At 31.2% G+C, this 27,443-nt stretch overlaps 1 protein-coding gene across 1 annotated transcript; it reads left to right on the forward strand.

The window, feature by feature from the left end:
- The first annotated feature begins 6,612 nt into the window (after nucleotides 1–6,612).
- LOC129984761 (uncharacterized) lies at nucleotides 6,613–26,754 on the forward strand. The gene is made up of 5 exons (XM_056094713.1): nucleotides 6,613–6,736; nucleotides 14,145–14,253; nucleotides 17,653–17,798; nucleotides 20,187–20,337; nucleotides 26,404–26,754. Exons 1-5 carry the CDS (start codon nucleotides 6,697–6,699, stop codon nucleotides 26,645–26,647), a joined length of 690 nt encoding a protein of 229 aa, XP_055950688.1. The 5' UTR covers nucleotides 6,613–6,696; the 3' UTR covers nucleotides 26,648–26,754.
- Nucleotides 26,755–27,443: the final 689 nt, after the last annotated feature.

Consider the following 27,443-nt stretch of genomic DNA (forward strand, 5'->3'; position numbering starts at 1 on the left):
TTGTCGCTTATCCTTTATCATAATCACCCACATGTTTCCTGGGTGACAGAAGAACGAATTTCACTTTATCATAAGATCAATAATTTTTATAATGCCTCATTATAAGAATTGTCCTAATGTCCCATTAGGTAGACTCGACAAGTATGCCTCCAAAACATATTTAGAATATCATCCCACAAACTGATGTCTATGGTTGTGCTGATTTTCTATATATCCATATACAGAAAAAAAATTGGTATTTCGAAAATACTGATTTACGATATCATGATGATGCATCAAGACCTGCGATGAATCACGATTCAGTGAATCAATGAGCGCAATTACTTTTCGTTTTCAATGCTTAAAAGGCATTTACTCGAACTTTTATCATTGGTGCATTTCCAGACTCTTACAATTGTATTTTTCACTTTTACATTGCCGCTCTAAAATCCACTTCGATTTAAATTTCCTGTAAGAAACCAATTCGAAATTATACGTTTTGAAACAATGAAATAAATAAATAAAACAGTGAAATATGGGCGCAAAATTGCATATATGTTTTATTATTTTATTGCGTCATGATAAGTTTGTTGTGCAGCGAAGCAGCTTTCTGCGGCAATCTACACATTTCTCCCTAATGACACTAAAATCCAATAAATTGTTAATTGTTCCTTATTATAAAGTTCCATTCAATATATATCAAGCATTTAAGTGGACGTTTTATACTGATTTTTTATTTGGTTTTAAATTTGTAAAGTTATTTGAGTCAAACATTTTTTTCTGGCTATACTATTGATTGATAAGAATTATTCAAACTGATAAAGTACTTCATTATGGAAGGATATGAAAAAAGATAGAATATTAACGGCTGTAAGGAAAGTCAAAAGAAGTAAGGATATAAAAAGGGAACATCAACAAAACAAAAGTAAAGCCCAAAATAAATCATGTTTTCCATAAAAATGAAGGGAATATGATTTGGAAACCTTCTAGCTGCACTCTAATAGCATTTTTGAACAAAACACTTTTTCAAAGAATACACTAACCTTCAACCTGCTACTCCGACCCGCCCGAAAGCATACGGAATAATCTGAATGACCTGACTGCCGCAACAGCAACACTGGCGGGAACTGTGGTTGAGTCCTAAGGGCCATCACCGGCCACGGTACAACACTTCCCTAAGGAAGTACGTCCCGTCATCGATGGGAGGAGCCAGACACCCACTTCTTCATGTTCTCTCAAGGGTGGCGAGAACCAACCACCAAACCGGAAGCTTTTCATCTTCAATTATGAAGTACTTCACCCCACCCCACCCCCACCTCCCCAGTGAAAGCAAAGAATACAATAAAAAATCTTCAAAACTTGCACAATGTGATTTGGTAGACAACGCAACACATGAATCAAGCGTTACAGAGGAAGGAATATGTCGATTGGAAAAAGTAATTTTCTTTTTATAAATTTAAAATATATGCTGTGTTTGTTTAAATTGAGATTTTCATTAAGTAAAATATTATTATAGATTATTTGGGTATAAAAATTTTTCCATTAAAGTAAAGAGAAAGGCCATCTTACTATTCACAAGATGCTACTATAGTATTAATCCTGAGATATAACAATATGAATATTTATATGTATTGTAAATATTATATATCTAGAACATATATTGCTGAAATGACAATACTTCCCTAATAACTGAGAAAAACCATGAACATTTATCAAAGAGAATATTTCTCAGAACTTAGAGACTAGATTTTCCAAGTAGTTTTTGCAGTTTTCCCTAAAAAGTTGAAATGATGGAGCTGTCTTTTTTGCAAAAAACATCAATTATTAATAATGTAAATATGTAAAAATTTTCCAATGAAACAACATTAAATATAAAATAAAAATAAAAAAATATTCTCAAATCTAAAAGGGAACTATTTAAAAAAAAACATACGCTTATCGTTATATCTATATGAATAGTTAGTGCTGCAATTCGTCATCGGAGTCCTGGAATAGGAAAACCGGTAGACAGACTCATGATATAAATTTTGTAAATATTTGTGTGTTCAATTGAGATTTCTTTTAACAACAGAAGGAATTTTATACCTATGTTTAAATCTGATAAGATTAAGCAAATTAAATAAAGTTAACTGTTAACCATGCTTCTGTAACGAGCATATTTTTATGTCTTAGTAACATGAATAAAATCGTAAAATTAATTTTCTTTTCTCAAATAATGTATTTAATTTAATTTGCAATCTTTTGTTAGCTACAAGGATTGTAGAAAAAGCAGAAATAAAATTTTAACTCTGCAGTAAAAAATTTTAAAAATTCAATCAAAACAAGTGATTTTAAAAATTTCCGAAAAGAATGATTATTTACACAGCTATTTCAACATTTTTTAATTTTTTTCTGAAATAGATATTTGTTCTAAAAAAATTACAGACACCTCTGGAAGGCGTTTGCTATTTTCTATTTATATTTGACTTAAGGATGCTTTCCCGATTTTTTTTTCTTTTTTAATCAAAGATTGAAATACAGTGAAACAAAATATATACAAAAAATAACTTTCTCACAAAATTTACTTTGTGAAGAAAAAGAAAAAGACCTTTTTACCGAGCCTTTTCTTGAAGAAGTTTGAAAACCAATTAAAGATTAAGTCTTCTACTTTGATCAAAAAGAAAGAGATTAGAAATACGCAAGTTTAAAAAAGAAAAAGTGCTTCGCTTTTCTGCAAGCTCAGAGTTGATTTTTTGCTTCTGTTTCAATAACATATAATATGTGGATAAAGAAATAACTTTCTCTTTTTTTTTACACCATTAGAAAAATGTACATCTTCTCAACAAAAGCCTTTGCATCGATAGATAATAAGAATATTTTTTCCAAGTTTCAGAAATCTTTTACAGAAACGTGACTTTTTTCAGTATGAATTTATTTTTCAGCTGTCTTTTTTTTTTTTTTTTTTTTTTTTTTTTTTTTTTTAAGAAATTCAACATTATATATATTAAACATGTTAATAGATAAGCATTTAAAAAAGCTGCTCAAAAAAGTGATGCCAGGCATGCAATTAATTTTTCTTTTGCCTGATGAATATACTTTTAATCCAACCTAATTTTCAAAAAAATATTAAGTTCCCACACTGCTACTTTCTTCCGTTTGCTTTCCCATTTCTCTGTAAACAAAGAATAAAATTTAATGCATATCACAAATGGAATACTTCAACCAGCCTTGGGGCACAAGGAAAATTTAAATTGAATGTATATGTAAAAAGGCACAACAACAACCACAAAAATAAATTTTATTTTAGAATAAATATTGCTGTCTAGCTATCTTATGAAAAATCACAATCGCAATAATTTATTAGAGACTCAATTTACTATAAAAATGTTTAAAAGAAGTTAAGTTTAATTTTAATAAAATCAATGCTTGGCTTTGAAGGAACACAGGGATGGAATTAAGCATCCATCCTCCCTCCAAACTTCTCTCTTCTCCAGCAATTGGGGGTATTTTGGTTTACAATACTGGATTTGGAGCTTACTAAGCTTCCATTTTCGAACGATCATTTCGGAAGTCATATTGTAATCCTTTTCGAACGTGGAACCATCTGATTCTAAGACCAAGCCCACGCTCCACTAGGCAAGAAAGTGGCTGAAAAAAATAATCTAACAAAAAATATTGAGTTGGTTATATCTAATGAACATAATCTATATATGAACGCAAACTCCAAAAGAATATACCCATCAAAACATCTTTAATTTTCTTAAAGATACAGGCATTGATAAATTCATTTGAGTGCTTTTTAGCATTTCTTTAGAAGTTCATTTAAAACATATTTCATACAATTCGTTACTCCTTTTAACTGACAGTTAAAGAATGAAGTGGTTCTATTATCTTGTGTTTGGCGCAGCATGGTAAAATATGGCTCTTGCGACAGAAAAACAACTCAACCAATCAAAAGAATGCTGATGAATTGCATTATTATTCTTTTAACATATTTTTATTAAACTCGTATCTTCTGTAACGGCAGAATTTCGAGAAGATTTTAGAATTTTTCACACTCATATGTTCTCCATGATAAAATATTATCGAAATACTTTTAATAATTAATAATCAGTTATTAAAGTAATATTTTGATCTCATTCGTGTATCTGACGCAAGAGTATGAATTCCAGAAAATGTAGATTTCAAGATTCAATGATTTTTATAATAATGAATTATAAATGAAAGATTTAAATTTAATTGAAAATAATTAAAACTAATTTTTTTCATTTAATGCATTGATAAAAAAAATGGTTTAAAAATGGATTTTATGAGATTCCTTTATCATCCTTTCTTGCTATGATGTGCAGAATCCAATCCTTGTGAAAAGAGCCATCACAGCAGCTTAAGATTTCGAAATTTTTTTATCATAAATGAAACAATGGGCAAATGAATACCTTCAAATAAGGAACACTGCAGCTGGACATGTAACACTAATAGACTTAGTGGTTCTCCGATGAATTAAAAAAAACTTTGAATAAGCTGTAAATGGATGAAAATTATTTTTATTGAAAGGTTTCTTAGAGAAAATAAGAAATATGAAAACTAAGTAAAAAAGAACCGAACCAATGTATAATGTAATAAATTATACCAAATATGCAGTATTTCGCGATTAGGTACTTTTTGAAGTATATTTAAAAAGAACTGCTGAGAAAACGTCCTATTGAAATGTTTTATGCAATCTAGGTAAACACAAAGAGAAATGAAATAGAATATAATAGCACCATTCCGTGTCTTTATTCTAAAGTAAAAATTATTCAGCGTGTCCGCCACAAGGTATTAGTGAAAGTAAGGTGCATCGTTTCGGCTCTTATAGGTGAGTGTATCACATCAGTATTGTTGCCATCGATGGTCCGTCTTTGGCAGCAATGGCATCTTTCACTTTCTGGAGAACTCCTGTACACACGAGATTTTAAGTATCCTCACATCCAAAATGAGTCGAGACCCATTTTGATGACCATGAGGGCCACTTAAACTTACATCCTCGACTTATCACTCTGTTTTCAACGGAATTACCTCCCAGAAACGTTTTGACTTCTCAAGCTAGGTAGGACGATCCACTAGCTTACATGAAGATGACGAAAGATAATGCGCGCCTTTTCAGGCAATACCGACATGATTTGGTCACTCCAAAGTGTAACATATCTTACATCACTGATTGTACAGATTTTCCAGAAGGTACAGGATAATAGTGTACAGATATAGGACAACTGTTTTAAAAAAAGACCGAGAATCGAAAACGTAATAAACCGCACTTAACAGTCACGTTATAGGCGTTGTTTGATATCCACAGGGATTTGGAACCGCCCAGATTTTTTTGAGTTCTAACATTACCGTGCAATGAAAAGTGGACTTCATCCACTTTTTATATTACGCTCGCCGACCACTGTGGATCATGTTTCATTTAAACCTGCGTCCGTCTGGCAGTCTTTAACCTTTATCTGTTAGCAATATATTGATGAAATGCAGATCCAAAATTCCTTGGAAACTACATGAAATCGGCAATTCCGGAATCTTCGTTATTATACCAGCTTCACTGTTACACCCCATTGATGCCTCTGCTGAAAATTTTCCAATATATTTTTTTTACAATATAGGTGAGGTCCGAGTTCAAAGATGGTCGGCCACTTCGTGGACGATCCTCTAAATTCACTGTTTCTTCAAACGCCATGCTAAATTCAGAGTCCTAGTCAATGAAATTGGTTTTGCTTTCATCTTCAATCCTTCCTCTGTGCAAAACTTTCACGATGCGATAGTTGTGGATTCATCCTTCTTGTAGAACAGTTTAACCACAAATGCTCAGCCTGGTAACTAGCATACTAACTAGATCAAATGGCGAATCTATTTCCAGCCAGCTGTTTTATTGCTAGACTGATTTGTATAAAATGCCTTCGTATGACGTATCAGCGCTCTCTGTCGGTTACTTTTAAAATCATTTTTAATGCGTGGAAAAAAATTCTACTGGTCTCAAATCAAAGTGTTTTGGGGGCATTATTTTTGCATTTTGAATTTTGCACAAATTTATGACACACCCTGTACAAGCAAAACTCATAGAGATTATATGTCCCATTTTCACTAAGTTGAATGAGAAATAACTCATACAGAGATATTGTTAATGGTTTAAAGAAACATTTTACTGATTTCAAAAATTAGAGAATACATTGAGTATTGAAATCTTAAGCCTTTCAAAAAAGCTGCAGAATCAACTGCGTTGTTTAATGGATCAGTTAAAGGAGTTTAATCTGATGTTCTAAATTAATTTATTTCTTTTAAAATTCTTTTGAAAAAATATCCCTTGTCTCATCAACTGAACAAGTTCTAATTTACAAAAAAAAAAAAAAAAATGATAGATTGTGAAGCAGGTTGTGAAGTCGTACCAGCTTTTGAGGAAAAGGTAATTATATTCACAATAAAGCAAAAGAGAGGCTTCCTTCTTGGAACTTCTAGATATGATAGCTTTATTTATTTATTTTTCGTTCTTTGACTACCATTTTTTTTTTCAAAGATATCAACCACACCAATTAGAGAGCTTACAGTAGATATAATACCGGATAAAGATATCTGTTATCACTATTCGAAAGGAAATCCTTGAGAGGAAATAAAATTCCTTTAATTAAGAATATAAATTAACACGACAGCGGGAGGATATGCATTAACTTCAATAAATAAAGAATTAAAGAACGGAGTATTAAAATCAAGATGTGGATTTTTGCTTTTTTTATTTTCGGAATAGTTCAAGGTATGTTTGACCTAATTTCTGCCTCTTTGGTTAAATTATACATTTCGTTCAACCTTTATATTAACATTCAGCTTATATGAATCTTTCTTTGAAATCTTTCTCTCCAACTGGAAGATAATTTTTGAAGTATTTTTCGATTTCACAGACACAATTTCGGCTTGAAAATCGAAGCATCTATATAATTAGACTCCTTCTTAGCTGTGTCTTAAGTATAAGAGAGAAAACATCCATAATCTATACTTATATAAAGCTCAATATGTGTGTGTGTGTGTGTATGTTTGTTTGTTTGTTTTTTTTTTTTTTTGTGTGTGTGTGTGTGTGTGTGTGTGTGTGTGTGTGTGTGTGTGTGTGTGTGTTGGCGCTCCACAGGCCAGATCGTTTGACCTACAGCTACGAAATTTGGTACATGTATACATACAGATATTAATTTTGGAAATATTAATTTTTATAATCCATCGTATATTTGTAATCATCATCTATATCTATACTTATAATAAAGATCAATGTGTGTGTGTGTGTGTGTGTGTGTGTTGGCGCTCTACAGGCCAGGTCATTTGACATACAGCTACCAAATTTGGTACATGCATACCTTAGAGGTCGGGAATGTGCACCTGGGGTCCCTTTTTTTGAAATTTTAATTAGAATTTTAATTATTAATTAAAAACTAACTTTCCCGCCAAAAAAATCTTCTATTTTCCCCACCGCCAAATTTTTCGCCAAAAAAATCTTCTATTTTCCCCACCGCCAAATGAGTACAGCTTTAATTTTTTTTTCTCCCAACAGTAAAGAGGCTAGGGTTAACATTTTTCGGCGGATTATTTCAAACGATTCTGTTTATTTTCTTAATGTTTGATGCATTTAAAATTAAACATTGTTAATTAATCCATGTTTCAGATTCATTCTGAAGTACTTTTGAATTAAAATAACACAGAATAAAGGAAATTAAAAATGTATAATCTGCATAGCGTTACCCCAACTGGCGTAGAAAAATTCACGCATTTGCGTTAGCGTAACTGGCGAAGAAAATTCACGCATGCGCATTGCGTTGCCATGACAACCATTATCAACGGATGATTTAAATTATTTTTAGGTTAGTTGCATGCTTTTGTAAGTAAATTGTATTTATGTTAGTTATATATTTTTTTGTATATGCTTATAGTTTTAAGTACATCGTTTTTTAAGTAGTTTTTTTTAACCTGTTTTCAATGATTTAAATTATTTTTAGGTTAGTTGCATGCTTTTGTAATTAAATTGTATTTATGTTAGTTATATATCTTTTTGTATATGCTTATAGTTTGAAGTACATCATTTTTTAAGTAGTTTTTTAAACCTGTTTTCGACCGATTATTTTAAACGATTCATTTTATTTTCTTAGTGTTTGATGCATTTAAAATGAAACATTGTTAATGAATCGATCTGTTCATGAAGAATCTGAGAAAATTTTGTTGACAAATTCTTGAGATATTACATAAATTAAGAAAGATATTCTTTAGTGCTCATAAAGTTTAAACGCTCAGTGACTCTATTATCGGTAATCATATTATTAAAAAAAATGCTTTGTTTCAGTAAAAAATATTATTATATTAATTGCAGATTAATCATTTACACTTTAATTTAAACCATAAATTCTACGAGGGGTAACAGAAAATGAGAGAGATACATATCACGTTATGACTGAAGGCCTTTATAATATTATGAAGGAATTATATCACTATCAAAATTTGAAGTTTTAAAATATTTTGCTGAAGAATCTATTAAAGTTGGAATTGCGTAAAATATTTAATGGTACGACCGGAGTTTAAGCCCCTGCTTTGTGCAATTTTTAAAAATCGCCAATAACGGCCTTGCGAAATGTTCAAAAGCAAAGGAGCAGATGTTCAATTATAGTGCATAATAAAGATTGCCAGCTTTGGTGCGTTATCGCAACTTGGCGAAGAAGGGGGTTAAACTCCGGTTCAACCTATTTAATTATTAAAATTTAAACGAACATTAAGATTGGCGAACCGGTTGGTCGCCAAAGGCGGCTAGTACTTATATAAAGCTCAATGTGTGTGTGTGTGTGTTGGCGCTCTACAGACCAGACCGTTTGATCTACATCTACCAAATTTGGTACATGTATACCTTGGAGGTCGGTAATGTGCACCTGGGGTCCTTTTTTTAAAATTTTTTAATTAGAATTTTAATTATTAATTAAAAACTAACTTTCCCGCCAATAAAATCTTTTTATTTTCCCCAACCGCCAAATGAGTAAGGCTTCATTTTTTTTTTTTTCTTTTTTTTCCACGCTAATCAGGCTAGGCTTAAGATTTTTCGGGCGATTATTTCAAACGATTCTGTTTATTTTTTAATGTTTGATTAATTTAAAATTAAACATTGTTAATTAATCGATCTTTCAGATTCATTTTGAAGTACTTTATAATTAAAATAAAACAGAATAAAGGAAAGTAAAAATTTCTAATCTGCATAGCATTACCCCAACTGGCTTAGAAAAATTCACGCGTTTGCGTTACCATAATTGGCATTGAAAATTCACGCATGCGCATTGTGTTCTGATAGTTGACAACTATTTTCAAAGGATGCGGACTTTATTTAAATTATCTTTAGGTAAGTTGTAAGCTTTTGTAATTAAATTGTATTTATGTTCGTTATATATTTTTTTGTATATATAGTTTTAAGTACATCGTTTTTTAAGTATTTTTTTAACCTGTTTTCGGCCGATTATTCTAAACGATTCTGTTTGTTTTCTTAGTGTTTGATGTATTTAAAATTAAACGTTGTTAATTAATCGATCTGCTCATGATGAATCTGAGAAAATTTTGTTGACAAATTCTTCAGATATTACACAAATTAAGATAGATATTCTTTATTGCCCATAAAGTTTAAACGCTCAGTGACTCTGTTTTCAGTAATAATATTATAAAAAAAGGCTTTGTTTTAGTAAATAATATAATTATATTAATTGCAAATTAATCCTTTCTACTTTAATTTAAAGCATAAATTCAACGGGAACTAAAAGAAAATTAGAGAGCTACATATTACGTTATGACTGAAGGCCTCTATAATATTATGAGTGAATTAATTATATGACTATCAAAATTTGAAATTTTAAAATGTTTTGATGAAGAAGCTATTAAAGTAGAAATTACATAAAATATTTAATTATTAAAATTTTAACAAACATTAGGATAGCCGCCAAAGGCGGCTAGTATTAAATAAAATATAGGGAATCTTAAGAAATGTATATTCATATTTAATAGCTACTATATGGACAGTTATAACATGCAATATGGCTTTATCAATTAAATGAATATAAAACAGATGATGAATATTTTTAGCTACCAAAAATTTCATGATTCTTCTTAATCTGAAATAATATATATATATAGTCAAAATGGGGAGAGAGGAAAGATAAAAGTACGAGATATTTGCATTGACAATTAGGTTAATTAGGGTTATACGCGGATGTAGGAGGTGTAAAAACTACAGGTAATAGTGTCGAAAAAAGATACTAATTTACAATAAAATAACTTTAGAGCAATTTTTATTTCTTGTTAGAGGTTTGAACACTAAATTATAATGAATAAATGAAGTTATGGTTATTAAAAATTAGAAATTCACTTTTTTACCAAGTAATAATAATTTTTTAGGTTAAAACACTTTTTTTATTTGTTATTGAATTTTTTGTAAATATTGAATTTAACAACGGTTGATAATCTCGATCACATGTAATGATAATAAAATATTTTTTACGCCAGCTCTGAATTTTTTTTTGTCACTTGACCTAGTCATATATGCAACCAATACTAAATTTTGATTTAAAATAAATAAATATGATTATGAATATGATTTTAAATAAATAAATTAAATTATTTGATTTAAAATAAATAAATTAATAAATGAATATGATTAATCCGTGTCAGAAATGACATAACACTCACACAAACGCGAAGAAGAAAAAAAAGAACGAAAAATTTTCTAAAGGATATCAAACAATGTAGAAGAATTCCGGAAATGCGCTCCGTCTTCAACATCTTACCCCTTAGCAAGGTAGAATCATCGAGAAATGATGGCCTCGGGATTCTGAAATCGGATATTTTCTTTTATTTGGATGCAACAAGTAAAAGAGTGTAAGAATGATTTTAAAACATGATAGCAAATTTTTAATTCAGAATTGTTCAAAAACGCATTCAAAATTTAAATAACTGTTACAAAAATAATTAATACCATAAATAATAAAGAAAATTGGAAAATTATTGTCTATAGACCAAAATCGTGAAACTCATGCGTTCAATTATTTTCCGATATATTTTTTCACATTTCAATTTTTCTGTCATTCCTTTTGAATTTTAATATTATTTCATATGTGCCACAAATACAATGTTATACAATGCCCTCAATTATTGAGTCAATGAACCGAAACAAATAGTGAAACGGAGGAATGGGGTTTCAGATTTTAATAGAAAAAGCTTCTGGATCATATGTAATATCAGAAAACCAACAAGCTTTTTCTTCTATCACTCTTTGGTCTCTTTACGCGGCGTTTGGTGGAAGATTTCGATATCATTAAATTCGCTGAACTCTCATCATCGACACACAGCGGCCGCCAGATTAAAGTAAGTTCAGCAGAATGAAACAACATTACATATTCAATTGAATTAATATGATTTGATGAAGACTTCAAAATTCGTTATGTAAGTGCCCTTCAAACAATTTGTCGGCAGTGGCTCTTTAGGTTTGTCATCCCATTAGGGTTTCAGAATTGAAATATCCCTTGAAATTACTTTGAAAACTCTTTTTTGGATTTAAATCCTTTTTGTTTGAAATCATTCATTAAAAAGGATAAGGCAATTATTTTCTGAAATAAAATTTATCACGGCTATTTAGATCTAAAAATGTTTTTTTAAACATTCTATTCTTGGTTTAATTCTTGGTTTGCTTAATTTGAATTTTAAAAAAATTGTAATCCACGTGAAATGTTTGATTAGTTTTACAAGCTAGCCTTCTCTTTTAGTTCCCATTTGTAGAGCCTTGTTCTTAGCAATTTAATGCCTTTATCATATTTAATATTCTACTTTCAATATCGCTTAAGATTTTTCTTTTTTTATTCAAAGATTTTTAAGGCAATAATGAGAATTGAATTTGACATGAGAATTGAATAAGGCAATCATGAGAATTGATCTTGAGTTTGAAGCGATTGCACAGTTACCCTTTTGTTGTTCGATAATAAATTTAGCTTTTAACCAAACATAACTTTTTATCAATTTGGAAAGCAAATTATATTTTCCGGTTAAAGACGAGACGGACATTTTAAGGCTGTTTCAAGAGGTGTTTCCCTTTTTTTTTTAAATTCTTGTAAAAACGTTCGGCGTTCACCCCATGACACAACGTTGACCCGGTACTGGTTTTGTGCATCTTCATTGGCGACGATACAGCTTACTGAAATTCTTATGTCTAAGTTGTTGCGTTTTCGAGTGACTGCTTTCATACTGACGCAAGTAATATAGAGGAACATAGGATATTGATCCTGTTCAGATTTCATATAGATCCGTTGAAAGATCCATCGACTTCATTTCATCCACTTTATTTTTTTAATTATATTCGAATAGACATGGGTAGACGAATAGACAACCTTTCCCTAGACGTATTTCGTGCAAAATTCTATAGATATCTATAAATTCGATGATTGAGGAGATAGCATCTTTTTATGCTTTCAACTAGCGACATTTGGGAGTTATTCTGTTCACACAGTGGGAAACAAATACGATTCGTGGAGATTTCTCAAAGTTGTATATTTTGAAGGTACAATACTTTTTCTTTGTATACGAAAAAGTAAAAATAAAAAATAAAATAAACAATAGCAGAAAGATTTTGGAAACAATATGAGGTAGAAAAAGTGATTAAAATGGAAATAGAACTGTTTTCTCTATTTTTCAAAAAAAAAAAAAAAAAAAAAAAAGAAGAAGAAGAATAGGTTAGGAAGAAACGATTTGCAATATTTTACGATCCGAACTTGCATGAAATATGTCAAGTCTGATGGTAATTTCTACGCTATATGTGACATATTACCAATGAGTTAAGCGTTACTTTATCAAATAAATTAATAGATTCCTTGGTCATTCTATCAATTGGATTTCTAATTTTGGACCATAGGAATGTTTATATACCAGCTTGAATTCTGGGGTGCTATTTTACACCCCAAAAAATAGTTCGATTCTAAAAAAGAGGACGAGTTCCTTTTTCTTCCTTACATCTTTTAAATTCGAAGATATAAATGCTATTCTCAAAATGAAAATCGAAGCGAGTTATGGAATTTTTATTGTTTAAAAATTTATATAAACTAAATTTTTAAATGTCGTGATGCAGACGCATATTGCGACTCATTCAGTTTATTTTAATGAAAAGGGCAAATTAATATAGCCTTTCGCAACCTTTTCACATTTAAAATATAACTTTGCAAATCATTTTTCTGACGTAATTTTTCAGTAATTATTGTTAAATTTTACCATCTCCTCAATATATTTTTTAACATTTATATAGTACTTCTTGCAGTGCGCAGTGAACCTGCAGAGATCATATTGTACATTTCCCCAATCACTTCAAAGATGATCTGGGAAAGATGGTCTGCCTGGTTGCGGTCCATAATATGTGTGTCTAATTTCTTCTTTTAAACCAAATTGTGTACAGTTTTTACCTAGCATGGGGTTAATCTTTTATCATGATTTTGGCATAGTTTCCCTGTTCAGATAAAACAGCGTTATGAGCTCACCGAGCATTGTAAGTATCCCTGTATGCGTCAGCTTGTTGGCAAGTTCAAACACCTGTATGAAGAAGCAACATTCCGACGTTGCTTACTAAAGGTCCTCCACAAACTATGTTTTGCACATAGTGTTTTATGATTGGTGTCTCTACTTTCTATGCTGAGAATGATGCAAAGTATGCCAATGTATCTCCTCTTGATATTGCCATTTATCCTTCACAATGACCTTTGAAAAAGTTTTACGTCACCAATTTTCATCATGTGTATATCGTTCCAACGCCATGTATGGCTTTTCAATGCGCTGATCAGTTTTCTCAGGAAAAATATGGGTATAGTCATTTCAAAATTTAGAGATTTTTTTCATTGTGAACTCAGCAGTGAGGGTTCTAATGTTTTAAATCATTACAATATCAAAAGTAAATCTTCAAATAACAGTATCTGTCTTTCTTTTAACTTTTTGAACAGATAGGCTACCACGGGCTTATATATCGAGAAAATTTTTGACCATACCCTGTATTTAGAGTAAGATGAAGAACCAGTGTTTGACTGTTATGTTTCATATTTTTGGCGAACTTAAAATAGGATAACGAGAAGTATATATAGAGAGAGGATAACGAGAAATTAAAAACTTGAATTTTCTTTTTCTTACAGGTACTTTTGCGGAGGTGGACTGCTCGACAGAGCCATTCTTGGAATGCGATCGCCCGAAATTGCTTTCTTACATTCCCCAAGAAATTTCAGAATACAATAGGCTATGCCCGTAAGTATTTCTAATGAAATATAAATTTCTTTTTTGATAGATATTCGTTTAAGTTTCTAGTAAGTTTCCTATTCCTTCTTATTTAAAAGATACCATTAACCTTTACATTAAATTATCAAAATGATATTGAAATAAATAATAGAAGTTAAGGCAAAAGGATTTCAGAACTTTGTTTTGAAACACCTAACAAATGAATTTATTTAAAGTATTTAAGCTTCATTTATATATAATATGAAATGAAAGCAAGTATTGATACTCAAAAAACTTATTTCCTAACGTGGATACATTAATTCTACAACTCTTATTAGACCTTCCGTACCCTACTTTTGTCGGTGCTTGTAAAAATTACATTGCATACGCTTTTAAGTTCTCAGTTGACAAGAATAGTACCTCACGTATAATAATATCGTCCAACTCGTTATTCAAATAGTTAACTCATATTTTTAAACATCAGTTTCTACATATCTAATGGATAAAATATGAAAAAGCAGCAAAACCGAATCATTAGTGAAAGTAGGGCTACAATTATGTCCTTTTTTCTCGAAATAGTTTGTTCTACTGAATTCAATTTTACCAAAACTTTATTTTAATAATGCAGATGTTTCATGAGCTTTTAAGGATAAAATTAAAATCAGAAATTTTTAGAAGCATAGGCGCTTAAACGTGCAAAGTCAAAATGTTCAAGAAAGATTAGTGACAATTTGCTTTCTCATTAATCTTACAGGTTTTTCCATCATGTGTACAGAAACAATCCCATCTAATATAACAAATAATTCATCGAGTAAAAAAAGTTATTAATTGTAAATATAACCGAATAAAAAACTTTATTCTCCTAATTAGATAGTAGTCTTTTGGAAAGTTCATTCTTTCTTCGATTCACGTCAGAAAGGAATTGACATCCAACATACTTAAACGCATCCAAGTAAATTTTTGTGTTTCATGTAAATTGCTCTTTTGACCTGATTACAGATTGAACACAAAACCTCCGTAGAAGCTTTCAAGTCAAACATCCATCCCAGGAACGCAACAAAGGAACACATTAACCAAGATGGATGTCACTGATGATGACATAGGAGCGGAAGGAGTCTAAAGCACATTTTTGCTGTCCTTAGAGGAATTAGATTTATTTTTGTTATTAGTAATGACATTCCAAAATTAATCGTAAAACTTCTAGAAAGTAAAATACAATACATTTTTTTTTGATCTTATACAAATGCTAAATGCTGTACGATTCAATTCACAAATCTTCTAGAGTGCCAACGTCCTTAATAGAAAAAATTCCACAATAGTTATCATTTCATAAATAGGTAAATGCTGGACAGGATAATCCAAATTAACTATGTCTGATCCATTTTATGCTTTCAAATACACATTAAAAATAAAATTGGATGGATCTTTAAAAAAACCTTTAAAAAACCATGCATCACTAACCACCACATCCCCAAACCACTGTTGCACCTTACAAAAGCTAACATGATTGTCAGAGTTTCCCCTTGGTGCTCTCGACTTTAAAATAATATGTCCGGACATCTTTACTCTCTGCAGCAATAAAAGTGAATCTATAATTGGTTTGGCAATCACTAGCGATGTTCCTTATGCATAGATAATAAAAAAATTCCTTGAATTATAAAACATTTGTCTTCAAATCAAAGTCATGTTCAAAAGGAACAGCCGATTGAACGAAACTATCTAAATTCAGGATTGCAAGGAATTCAAGAGCAACCTATATATGATTGAATGGTCTCTCTTCCAAATAGAATCTGATAATAAAATAGATACTGAAATAAGCAGATTATTCAGAAGTTAAAAGCATTTTTCAAACCCGCTTTGAAATAAATTAATTCTCTAAAATCAGAACCAAGAAACCATCATAATCAGCTCTACCAAGGAATGCTTCAGTTTGAACAAGATTTGGCAAGCCAATAGATCCGAGCAATAAAAGGCTATTTAACAATTGTTGATAGAGCTGTCAATAACATGTGACAATAATTGTATTAGAAAGCGCCAGTTATTGAATTACTGACACTCCTCATTGTGTTCAGCACCTCATATTCTGAGCAGAACCAGTTACTGATAACTGTAAAGATATATTAGACACGTTCAGCACAAATCACCCGAAGGAATTAATACCTCATTACCAAGCCTCTTCAAGAGATCACTTACTTGGATTAAGCTTCATGAAAGACCATCAAGAAACATAACAGAGAAGTTTTGCCAAGCTTAGTCGCTCCAAATGAGCATAAAAATTATCTTAAAAAGAAGATCGAAAATAAAACAGTTAAAATATGAAAGAAACAAAAGCAAGAGGAACAGAGCGAGTTCAAGAAAAAGTAGAAAATACAGAGGACTAAAATACAAAAAGCAGCAGAGAAAGAGGAAAAAAAGGCAAAGTCATAAGAAAGCCAAGAAATCGAAGAAATTACCTCCAAACTCCAGAGAGGAGTGGAAATCACAAGATCATTCCGATGAGAACAGCGAGATGGAATATAATCATAAAGAGAGCAACACTGAAGAAGCACATAGACAAAAAAGCATGAAAGAAGCCGAAATTTCAACAGAAATGAACACAGATCGAGCAGCAATAAATTCTGACATCCTAATATCTTTTGCCTTTTTCACCTTTGCCTTTTTTACAGGTAAAAAAGCCAACCGAGACTGAGAATGAACCGGATTTTGAGGATTTCAGAATGAAAGGCGGCTGCTAACGTTTTCTCAAAGTTTGCAACAGACAGTAGTTTATTTTTTCAAATTAATGTGGATGAGATAGCAGTCAAAGAGCAGAACCTAGTTACCAAATTATCAAAGCCTATAGTATTTGGGAATAAGAAAAGCCAAACTCTTATTTTTTATTCTTAAAATATAGGTTGAAATGAGTGAAAATGTGATTATCAGTTTAAAAATTGGGTAGGTAATTTTCTTTCTTAGACCATGTTAAAATATCTATATACTGGAAGTAGCTTTTAAATTGTTGAAAAATTTTTGCTTGAAAATTTTGTACCAATAAATAAAGATATTTTGATTAAAATAAATTTATTTGATGGATGAATAAGATATCAATAACTAGTTCCTTTCCCGGTCGATACTTAGTTTCTGCATAACAATAATTTGAATATAAACTTGGCATCCATTTCGGCACAAAAAAAAAAATAGAAAACTAGTATTTTGGCTAAAATTATAAACGAAATCTATTAAAAAAAGACATGGAAAATGATGAAAAACTTCAAAGGGAAGGAAGGAGGAAAGTTCAGAGGAAAATAATACAAACATTTCGTTACAGTGTAAATAACTGGTGCCTTTACCCTATCAATCGAAGAAAGAGACTATTTTGCACTGTATTTTCAGGCTTCTGTGCTTAAATGCCTTATTATTATGGTTTCAATTAGAGCAATTTTTTTTCAGGAAGGTGCCAGCCTTTTTGAGGTGTCTGAAAGAGTTTCAAGACGAATGTGCAGGAATGGCACATATTTTTGAATCACAAGAGTATTACGATGGAATATATGGTGCATTCAGTGACCTTTGTGAAAAAGGAACATTGTTTAACACTGGTAAATATTATATTTATTAAACAAGTTCCTCGCTTGCTTTCTTTAGTATGCGGTGTTGATTCAGTTTTTCTCCCATCTAAATTTCTTTTAGTTGAATTCTAAGTATGTAAATACTTGAATGCTTGTGTTTATTTTAGCTTATTATAAGCTCATAGTATTTATTAGAATAATTAGCATGAAAATGCATAAAAAATAATAGCATAAATAATTAAAATGACTAAATTTTTAGCATCACATATTTTATTAAACATATTTGTATCAAACTACATTCAGACGAGTTCTGATCGTAACCAATAATAAACTCTCATTCCAAGTTTATTATATATTTGTAAAATAAGGAAATTTCTGATATGGTTCGCAATACAGTAAGCAAAACAGACTACATAATTTGAATTTATTTTGACAAACCAATTCACAAAGTGCATAAGTTCATACAGATTTACAGTTTTGATATCCATAATCATATAGAATATTTATTTTACTTTGCTTGTAACGCTTTCGAGCTATCAAGCTCATGTTACACGAAGAGATTCAAAAATACAGATAGATTCTGTCCAAAATTAAATATCCAAATAGATATAAAACCTATATACTTAAAAATTTGCTTCCAGCTTGCTGCATCTTTAATATGCACACAGATTTATGGATCGACTTACTGTTGGCAAATATATGGAATGCCGAGTGAAAACAAATTTTGAATCATTTAGTTTGGCATTTTTTAGCAATATTTACAGACAATTATTATTTTTCTTCTAATTCAAGAAACTGAGATATGTAGAATCAGGGCAATCTCACAGTGGTTTCATGTGCAGGAAACTCATTCGTTCAGTGAAATCTGCTCTTCCTTTGCACCAGCGTCCTTCTTGCCGGAGGCTTTTCATTCCCAGATCTGAGGGAGGGCATTCAATTTGCCATCATTTTTCAAAATGCTTTGCAGTTTCTGAACTATAGAATGGCAATGTTTATAATTATTCTATAATTGTTTTAAGGCCTCATAAGGGAAAAGGTAGATATAAAAAAAATTCATATTTTTAATCAATCAAACTCCTATACTTAGTTAGAAATACAGCTTAATTTTTTCTGCAGCAACTAGGGGATGTATTTCTTAAGTTAACTGCAATTTGATAAACCTTTAAATTGGACAATTTTGCCTTTGTATCTCTTTGTAGTCATAACCTCTTTTTTACAAATTTTTGTAAAACTTTTGGTATTTAAGTGACATATTTTGTTGTCAAAGATATTTTTTCAATCTATTTAAAGTAAAAATTTAAAAATATAATCGTTTTATTGAAATTTTAAAAAATCATACCGAATGTAATCACATACCTCAGGACATAAGACTGCTTTTGTATGTTATTTTTATCTTTAGCGCCAATTTCTTTTTTCAGTTGTTGTTGTTGTACCTGTAAATTGTAGATAGCGATATCGTAAAAATGTTACGATTAATATTTCGTAGATGAAATGAAAAATGAAGTACGCCCTCATTCATTTTGAAAACCGACTTCTAATATTTCTCTCTACTTTCTCAAAATTTTAAATATTATATATTCATATAGTTATTAATAATTCTTCTGATTAAGGCTATTCCCAAAATTTTTAAGAATCCTTAATGAACTGCATGCTTATAAAGATAGTAGTGCTAGATATTGTCTGAAATCTTCTGAAATGTCCACTTGCGTCTTCTGTATAACAGTGCCTTATCTTCATGTCTTTAAATGAATAATTTGATTCAATTTTTATTCCATACGAGCGTCCGCACTTGATTATAAATTTAAGAAACAACTGATTTCGAAAGTCCGTAATTATAATGAAGTAGGAATCAAATATAATAAATGATTAATTAAAGTCTAAAATATAAAAAAAAAAAATTCAAATTTTAAAAAACTATTCTTAGCACTCTAATTAATGAATATTTTTAAAAACTGCTTTTGTCAAATTTGGATACTTTTTTATAAAGAAGGATACTTTTATACAACTATGGATATACAATTATGGATACTATACAACTATGGATATACAATTATGGATACTATACAACTATGGATATACAATTATGGATACTATACAACTATGGATATACAATTATATATACCCGGAATACAGGATATACCACTATGAATATAGGATATACAACTATGGATATTTAATTAAAGGATATACAACTAATTAAAATTAAATAATAAACTAATAAAAAATAAAGGATATACAACTAACTAATTAAAGGATATACATGGATACTGTTTTATAATAACGTTATTTAAAAACATTGCAATAAAGTGTAAATACTAGCACGAAAGAAACAGTTATAACTAGCTGTCTCGTTAAATTTATTCGTGAAGGAATTACCGTTTTATCAGTTGTTATTTACGTCTTCTTTTTTTCCAACAGTTGCAATTGAACACCTGAGGTGTTTCAATGAAACATTTACCAAAACGTCTTGCCCTGAGAAAATGAAGGCAATCACAGGTCCCTACAGGACGGTAGAAAAAAGTACCGTAGATGAATACGAGTATTCTTTACCGATTGAAATCATGTGTCTGTAAGTGTGCATTATCTTTTCATGATGACCTTTCCTTTCTGAATTCACTACTTTTTGAGCTCGGTGATTTAGTATAAACATAACAATCTCGTGTCTACTCATTCTCTCAAACGAAATGTCTTAATATTTCATCTTTGCTGCTCTCTGTAACTGCTATTCACCTTCATAATGAGCAACCAGTTGCTAAGTAATTGAAGTGTTATATTAATATCTTTATTATCTTTTATATCTGGAGGTTAAGAACTTTGAGTTCAAGTACTCCGTGACTCATCCTTCAAATAAAAAATGAGGATGAGAAGCTTTCGGCTTGGTGGTTGGTTCTAGCCATCCTGGAGGGTACACGAAAAGGTGGGGGGGGGTCTGGCTCATTCCATCGAAGACGGGACGTATTTCCTTAGGGAAGGATTGTACCGTGACCGGTGATGGCCCTAAGGACTCAACTACAGTTCCCGCCAGTGCTGCTATTGCTGTGGTCCGGTCTTCAGTTTTTTCCGTGTACCTTCGAGCTGGTCGGAGAGTCAGTGATATGACTTATGAAATCAGTAAATCGATATCTACGGAAGTTCAGCTTCTTTCATAATTTTTCAACCTAATCGTGGAATTTTTTACATTTGAGATATAACTCTATTATTAACATCACAATTTTTCTTTCCAGGCTAGAGTAAATCGCTAAATGCATATTTTGAAAATTTCAATTTCTTAGTAGATCTTTTGGTAGTAAAATTGAAATGTAGTGAAATAAATATTCTACTCATAATTTCTGGTGTTCTTGATAAGGTACTTTATATAGACTTTATATCATTTTACTTATAAGGTATTTTATTTCATTTTAATCAAAATAGCAATTACTTTATACAATGTTTGGTCTTTAATTCGATGCAGTTTCTAAAATAATATTTGTTTTCAATACAAACTAAAGTTTTAATGGTTCAAACTTGATTATTTCATTTCATTCGTTTTGATTATTTAATAACGCATCAAATATTTAAAGTATTAGATTCTTATTTTGTTAGAAATTCTATAAGTTTCACAATTATCATTTATTATTACAGAATGCGGATGCAAGTAAATTTCAAACTACCAACTAACCAATGAAAATCATGGAAGTTTTTATTTAAATTATTATCCAATGTTTGGTTTTTAATTTATAATTCAATATTATAAATATAATGGCAACCTGAAATCAATTTATCTCAAATACATTAACAGGTGTCACTACTCAACAGGAATCAAAATTTAATTAAACTAATGAATTATCTCACAGTTATGCATGGGAAATATTAAAATTGTTTATTATCGTGGAGAAAATCCAAGTGTACAGTATTTTACAACTCTAGCATATTATAAAATGATAATAATATCAATTACGTGATTCTATTTTTACAGATATGAAGCAAATCAAGTTAAATAGAAAATGAATCAGAAAAGAGCTCACAAATATTTTATGTGAATTATTATGTTTCTTAAACTGTAATTCGTGACCCAAGCGAAATCAGAGAAAAAAATTTATCTTCATTTAGAATACATTTTAACAATACATTGTTAACATTGATAACCAAAAAGTAATTTTAAAAAATCACCTTGGCTTTAAAAGATATTACTGTCAAGAAAATTTCCAATTCTTTTTATATATTTTACTTAATTTTTCTCTTTGTACGAAAGTAATCTTTTATTTGATTTTTCACTCATTTCTTGAACTGGCCATTCTTGTGACAATGCATTACATTAATATTTTCTGGGTGTAATAATTATTTATTGATTCCTTTATTAAATTTTAATTTTGTACAAGTATTGCCTCCTAGCAATGCATTGAAAACATCTGATATTAATAATCCATAATATTTATAACATAAATTGAAAATTAAAAACAAAAAACACTTCAAATAAAAAAGTTATTTCTCATAAGAAATTTCCTTTAAAAGTGCTCTTTAAAGAATTGCCTTGAATTTGTTGAAATTAGATTCCATGGAAAAAATCTTTTAATGGTGAAAGAGTCAAAGGAATTTTCCTTCCCAAAGGGAATGAAGTTTAAAAATTATATAGTGTAGCAATATATATATATATATATATATTACAGTGAAAACCCTAAATCAGTCAAAACGCGAATTAACTAGGGAAAACGTGTTTTTATTGACAACTCTAGGGAGAACTTGAATTAATTAGAAAACACGCGTTCTAATAACGCTAACGCTAAGGACGTTTTATTCGTGTTTTGACTGATCTGTTATGCAATATAAATTAATCCAAATTATTGTATTAAATTATACTTACTAATACAGTTTTTATGGAAAGAACCCATCATTAAAGAAAAAAAACTTAACTTGAATATTATTTAATACAGTATCGTTATAACAAAATACTTATTTGGACAGGTCAAACTGCTGTGACACAGCAAAGAAAACCTTTTTTCATACAGAAACATCTCTTTGAAAAAAACATATTTTTTACAAGAATAGTGAGTACGATCCCTTGTCCAATTCTTACAGTTCCTTTTCTTGCTGCTGTACTCATCGAAATGTCCTGATTCGGCACTCGTTCTTGATTCAAGAAAATTTGAGATGATGCATAGAATTCAAATCTGAAAATCAGTAAATATATTAAATTTTTGTATTAAACTTGTACGCTGGTTAGCTGTAATCTACTGTATAAATACTTAAAAAAATAATATAATTACCATTTATTTATTGAATAAATACTGAACTAATTAAGTTTAAATATCATTTCTTACTTCGAATATATTTTGTTCAGAACTCTGTCTTTCGTGCTAATTTTGCACAGGTAATCTTAATTTTTTTCAAGCACTCCACCGGTGAGATTTCGCAAATCAGCTTATACTCTATCAACATCTGGAATGGGAACAACGACATTACCTCCCATTTCAATTTCAGGATGCGTTGTATCGTAGATCTTTTTCATTCGTTTGGCTTACTTTATTAACATTTCTTTGGATTCCTCTCTAATTAGAAAAATGTTGGTCGACTTACTATTAAGCATATGCTCCCCTGATAGTGCTTAGTCAGTTTCTTGCTCTTCTGCATTCATGTCCTCGAAAATTTTCTGAAGTTCATCCTCGTCTTCGATATTTTTTATAATATCTGAAGGCAGGGTAGTGGTTGTCATTCCTTTTGGTTCAATCCCAAACATAGATTTCTTTGGTGATTGTTTTAATTCTTGGATGTAGAGCTCTGTTTCTTATGAATTGGACAAAATGAAGATCATCGAACCACGTTGTAGTTTGATTATCCTTCATCCATGAAGCCAATATATTTTCTACGTCTTTGTTGACCCTCTCAGCCGAACCCTGCGACTGGCTGTAACGAGATTTCCCATGAAAAATCTTCAGTTCTGCCCAATACGTACATAACTGCTCTATAACGGAATTTACAAACTCTCTTCCATTATCAAATTGCAATATATAAGGGGCCTCTAATATCAAAAAGATATCAAGTACTTGCTAAGCAACCTCTTTCGTTACTTTGCTCTGAAGCGGTCGTAGTAACACAAACTTTGTTAAATGTTCCTGGTAAATCATAATAAACCTAAATTCATTATCCGCTTCAGATTGCATGTCAGTCAAATCCACTTGGCAACGTCTATTCATTTCTGAGTGAATAATAGATTTAGAAACCAAATCTTTCCTTTATTTATTGATTTTTTTTACATGTTTCATTCATCGATAAAAAAAAAATTTGTATCCTCTCAGTAGTTATGTTAGCAAATTTTCTTGAGTTTTCAATTTTAATCCTCTCTTCATCCCCATGTCCGATGATCACATGTGCAAATTCGATAGCATCAAAGATTTCTCCAACTGGTAGACAATATTTTATGGGCTCATTTGAAGAAACCAACTTTTTTACTCCACTGATTTTAAGAATGTCAAATATTTTTAATCTTCTGTACTGAAATGAAGTCTTGCTAATGGCAGATTTTGCTTCTTCAACCTCAGGTAAGAGCATTGTATTTATCAAGTGTAATAGCTTTAAAGTTATATTATTTTTATATAAAAAAACTGTAAGTGTCTAAGAAATTTATTTTTCAAATTTTTGGCTCAAATTTGTTCTTCACTCATCGTAAATAAATCAACAGCACAAAACGTTCCAGCATAAATAAAATTAGACGACTGCACATGCTTTGAAAATTTCACAAGTAAGAAATCTCGATTCATAGGGTTTTAACTGGATAACACCTGAAATAACTGGAAAAAACATGTTCTCCTTAGAATTGTCAGTTAATTCGCGCTTTCATTGTAACATATATACAAATCCGTACGGTTGCTTTCCAGTACTATTAGTTCAATCACTACAATGGCTGTCTTACGATCAGCTTTGTTGGATGCTAATTGGATGCCGAATGAGTGATCTCAGGATTGGTGACAAATTTGGCAATCATTTGGCGACTTTGGCGATAAAATAGACAAATACTGGAATTTATATATATATACACTCATGTCCAAAATTAAGGTCACAAACATAAAATCTGCGAAAAATGAAAAACTATTCACTGTGTTGCCACGAAATTCGGCACAAAGGTACACCACAATGGAAGAAAGAACATAAACACATAACAACATGGAAAAGATTTTAATTGAGAATTAAGAAATAGGATATATCAAAAAGTGTTATATTATGAATCAGAGATTAAGCATTTATCTCGGGAAAAGCCAGTCTAATATGGAATGTGACCACCGTGCACTGCTGTAGAGGCTTCAAAACGAGCTTTCATACTGTTTATGATGATGTCAATAAATTCTTGGAGCAACAAAGCCCATTCTTCCAAAAGCGAGGCTTTTAACTCTTGGAGGGTATTAGGAGGGGGGTTACGCTGTGCAATGGCTCTTCCGAGACCATCCCAAACATGTTCAATAGGATTGTGATCCGGAGTCCTCGAGGGCCAGTCCATACGTCGAATATCCTCTTCCTCAAGAAAATCATCAACGATCTGGTTTCTGTGTGGAAGCGCGTTTTCATCCATAAACATGAATTCTCGTACAAAAGTACTCCGGAACAACCCCACATAGGCTTCAAGGATCTCATCCTTATAGCAATGTGCATTGACAGTACCCGCATCGAAGACGTGCAGTGGTGTACGACTGTTAACATTATGCCACCCCAGATAAGGATTCCTCTGCCACCAAATCTGTCGATTTCTTTTACGTAGGAGGGATGATAGTGAGCTTCTAGCTCTCTCCATATGAAGATTCGACGAGTGTCACTCTGTGTGATAAATCTCGACTCATCACTGAAAAGAACACGTCCCTATTCTTGCTGTGCCCAAGACTGATGTGTTATGCACCACAACAGCCGGGCTTTTCTATTGGATGCAGTCAAAGGTACGCACTCAACTGGTCGCCGGGCATAAAGGGCCCCTCTCTGCTAGATGTCTGTATACTTTTTGTCTGGAAATTCTTATTCCAGACGCAGCAGCAAGGTCACGACCAAGTTGAGGAGCCGTTGTCAGCCTATGCCGTCGTGCGCTTAATGCTAAATAGCGATCCTGTGCAGGCATCTTTGCTCCGTGACGGCCTTGAACAGCCTTCCTGGTTACAGTACCACTTGTTTGGAATTGATTCCACAACCTAGATACCACTTTCGGTGCCACTTGTAACTATCGAGCCACCTCCGCTTGAGACTGCCCAGCTTCAAGCCTACCAACGGTTCTCCATCTCAAGACATCGTCTAAACGATTATGAGAGCTCATTCTCACTGGAAACAGATAAAATGTTATGTTTTAATGCAATATTCACAAAATTGCAGGCAAAAATCCCAGGTGCCTTAACGGTCTAATTTCAGTAGTTCCCCAAAAACCAATGCTAAACAACATTTCTTCCCACAAAAAAGGTTAATATCGTATTAGCGGTCCTTCACAATATATAAAATATAATTTGTTTAAATTTTACTGGTAGCCATTTAGAATTACTTTGAAAAACATTTTTGTGACCTTAATTTTGGACATGAGTGTATATATATATTCTCATAAAAAGGTGCAAAAACTATAATATTATTTCCTGATCTTAAACTCTCCTATTCATAACTATTTACAATCGCATCAAACTTGGTTTCTTTCTAGACAAGATATCCTCGAATCTAGTTGCATTGCAGCCGAAATAGGACGGAACTGTGGTCAAGTCGCCCTGGAGGCCACTCTAGAATTCCTTCGCAGGACCTTCTACGTAGAAGAAATTTGTGGAACAAAGAGTGCTGAGTACCTCTTAACTAATTTAGATGAATTTACTTTGGATAAAGAGCAAAGAGAGCTCGTCATTGCCACTTTAGGAAACATTATCATTGCGCGCGGGAAGGATACCATGTAATGCTTCTATATATCGTTCTGTCGTTCTATCCTTCCTCAGAATTCGTTGTAATCATTCCTCAAGGATTAAGGAACTATTACATTGTAACAATAAAAAAATGCATTTTATTTCTCATGTGGCGTGTAAGTTAATTAATAAAAATACGAGTCTGAATATGTTGCCTGCGGATTTTATTGAAAATGAAAGATTAATATTTTTGCATTAGGTTTCATTTTCATCGATGCTACTAATTATAGATAACTTTAACATCATTGCACTTAAAATCATGATTCCCAATCAGTAGGTATATTCAAAGGTAGGAGAGAAAAAAATAAATCGTATCTTTTTGAGAAATTAGAAATATTTACAACTGAAGAAGACTAGAAACAGAAAAACACGTCAGTACTATGGCTTTGCAAAAAAAATAATAATAGTAAGCGAAAAACCTAAAAACAAATTCTAGTTACAAAATGAGTTAAGATCTAAAATTGGAACTAAAATAGTAATTAAAATATAGAACTAAAAAATTAACAAAGAACAAAACGTAGCAAAACAAAAGTAATACAGCTGTCAAGGACTAAGTACCGACATAAATAAGAAATAATGCTAATAAAAAAATTCCATAAATTTAGATCTGTAAAAATGACATTGCATATATCTAGACAATTTGCACTAGACATATGCAAGTGCAAATTGTCTAGCACGAGAAAGAAAAAAATATCTAAATATGGAAATATGCGTATAAAAAAAAACAGTATGTTGAAAAAGAAACAGTCCCTGAAAGTGCACCTGACTTTCTATTGATTAGATAGATGAC

This window comes from Argiope bruennichi, chromosome 9 (assembly GCF_947563725.1).
Source record: "Argiope bruennichi chromosome 9, qqArgBrue1.1, whole genome shotgun sequence".
Taxonomy (NCBI): domain Eukaryota; kingdom Metazoa; phylum Arthropoda; class Arachnida; order Araneae; family Araneidae; genus Argiope; species Argiope bruennichi.

Bases quoted from the DNA above. Each gene is read 5' to 3' on its own strand.
- LOC129984761 (XM_056094713.1), top strand. From the start codon at position 6,697: ATGTGGATTTTTGCTTTTTTTATTTTCGGAATAGTTCAAG. The intron at 14,254-17,652 runs GTAAGTATTTCT...ATTTTTTTTCAG, and splicing joins GAATACAATAGGCTATGCCC to GAAGGTGCCAGCCTTTTTGA. The intron at 17,799-20,186 runs GTAAATATTATA...TTTTTCCAACAG, and splicing joins AGGAACATTGTTTAACACTG to TTGCAATTGAACACCTGAGG.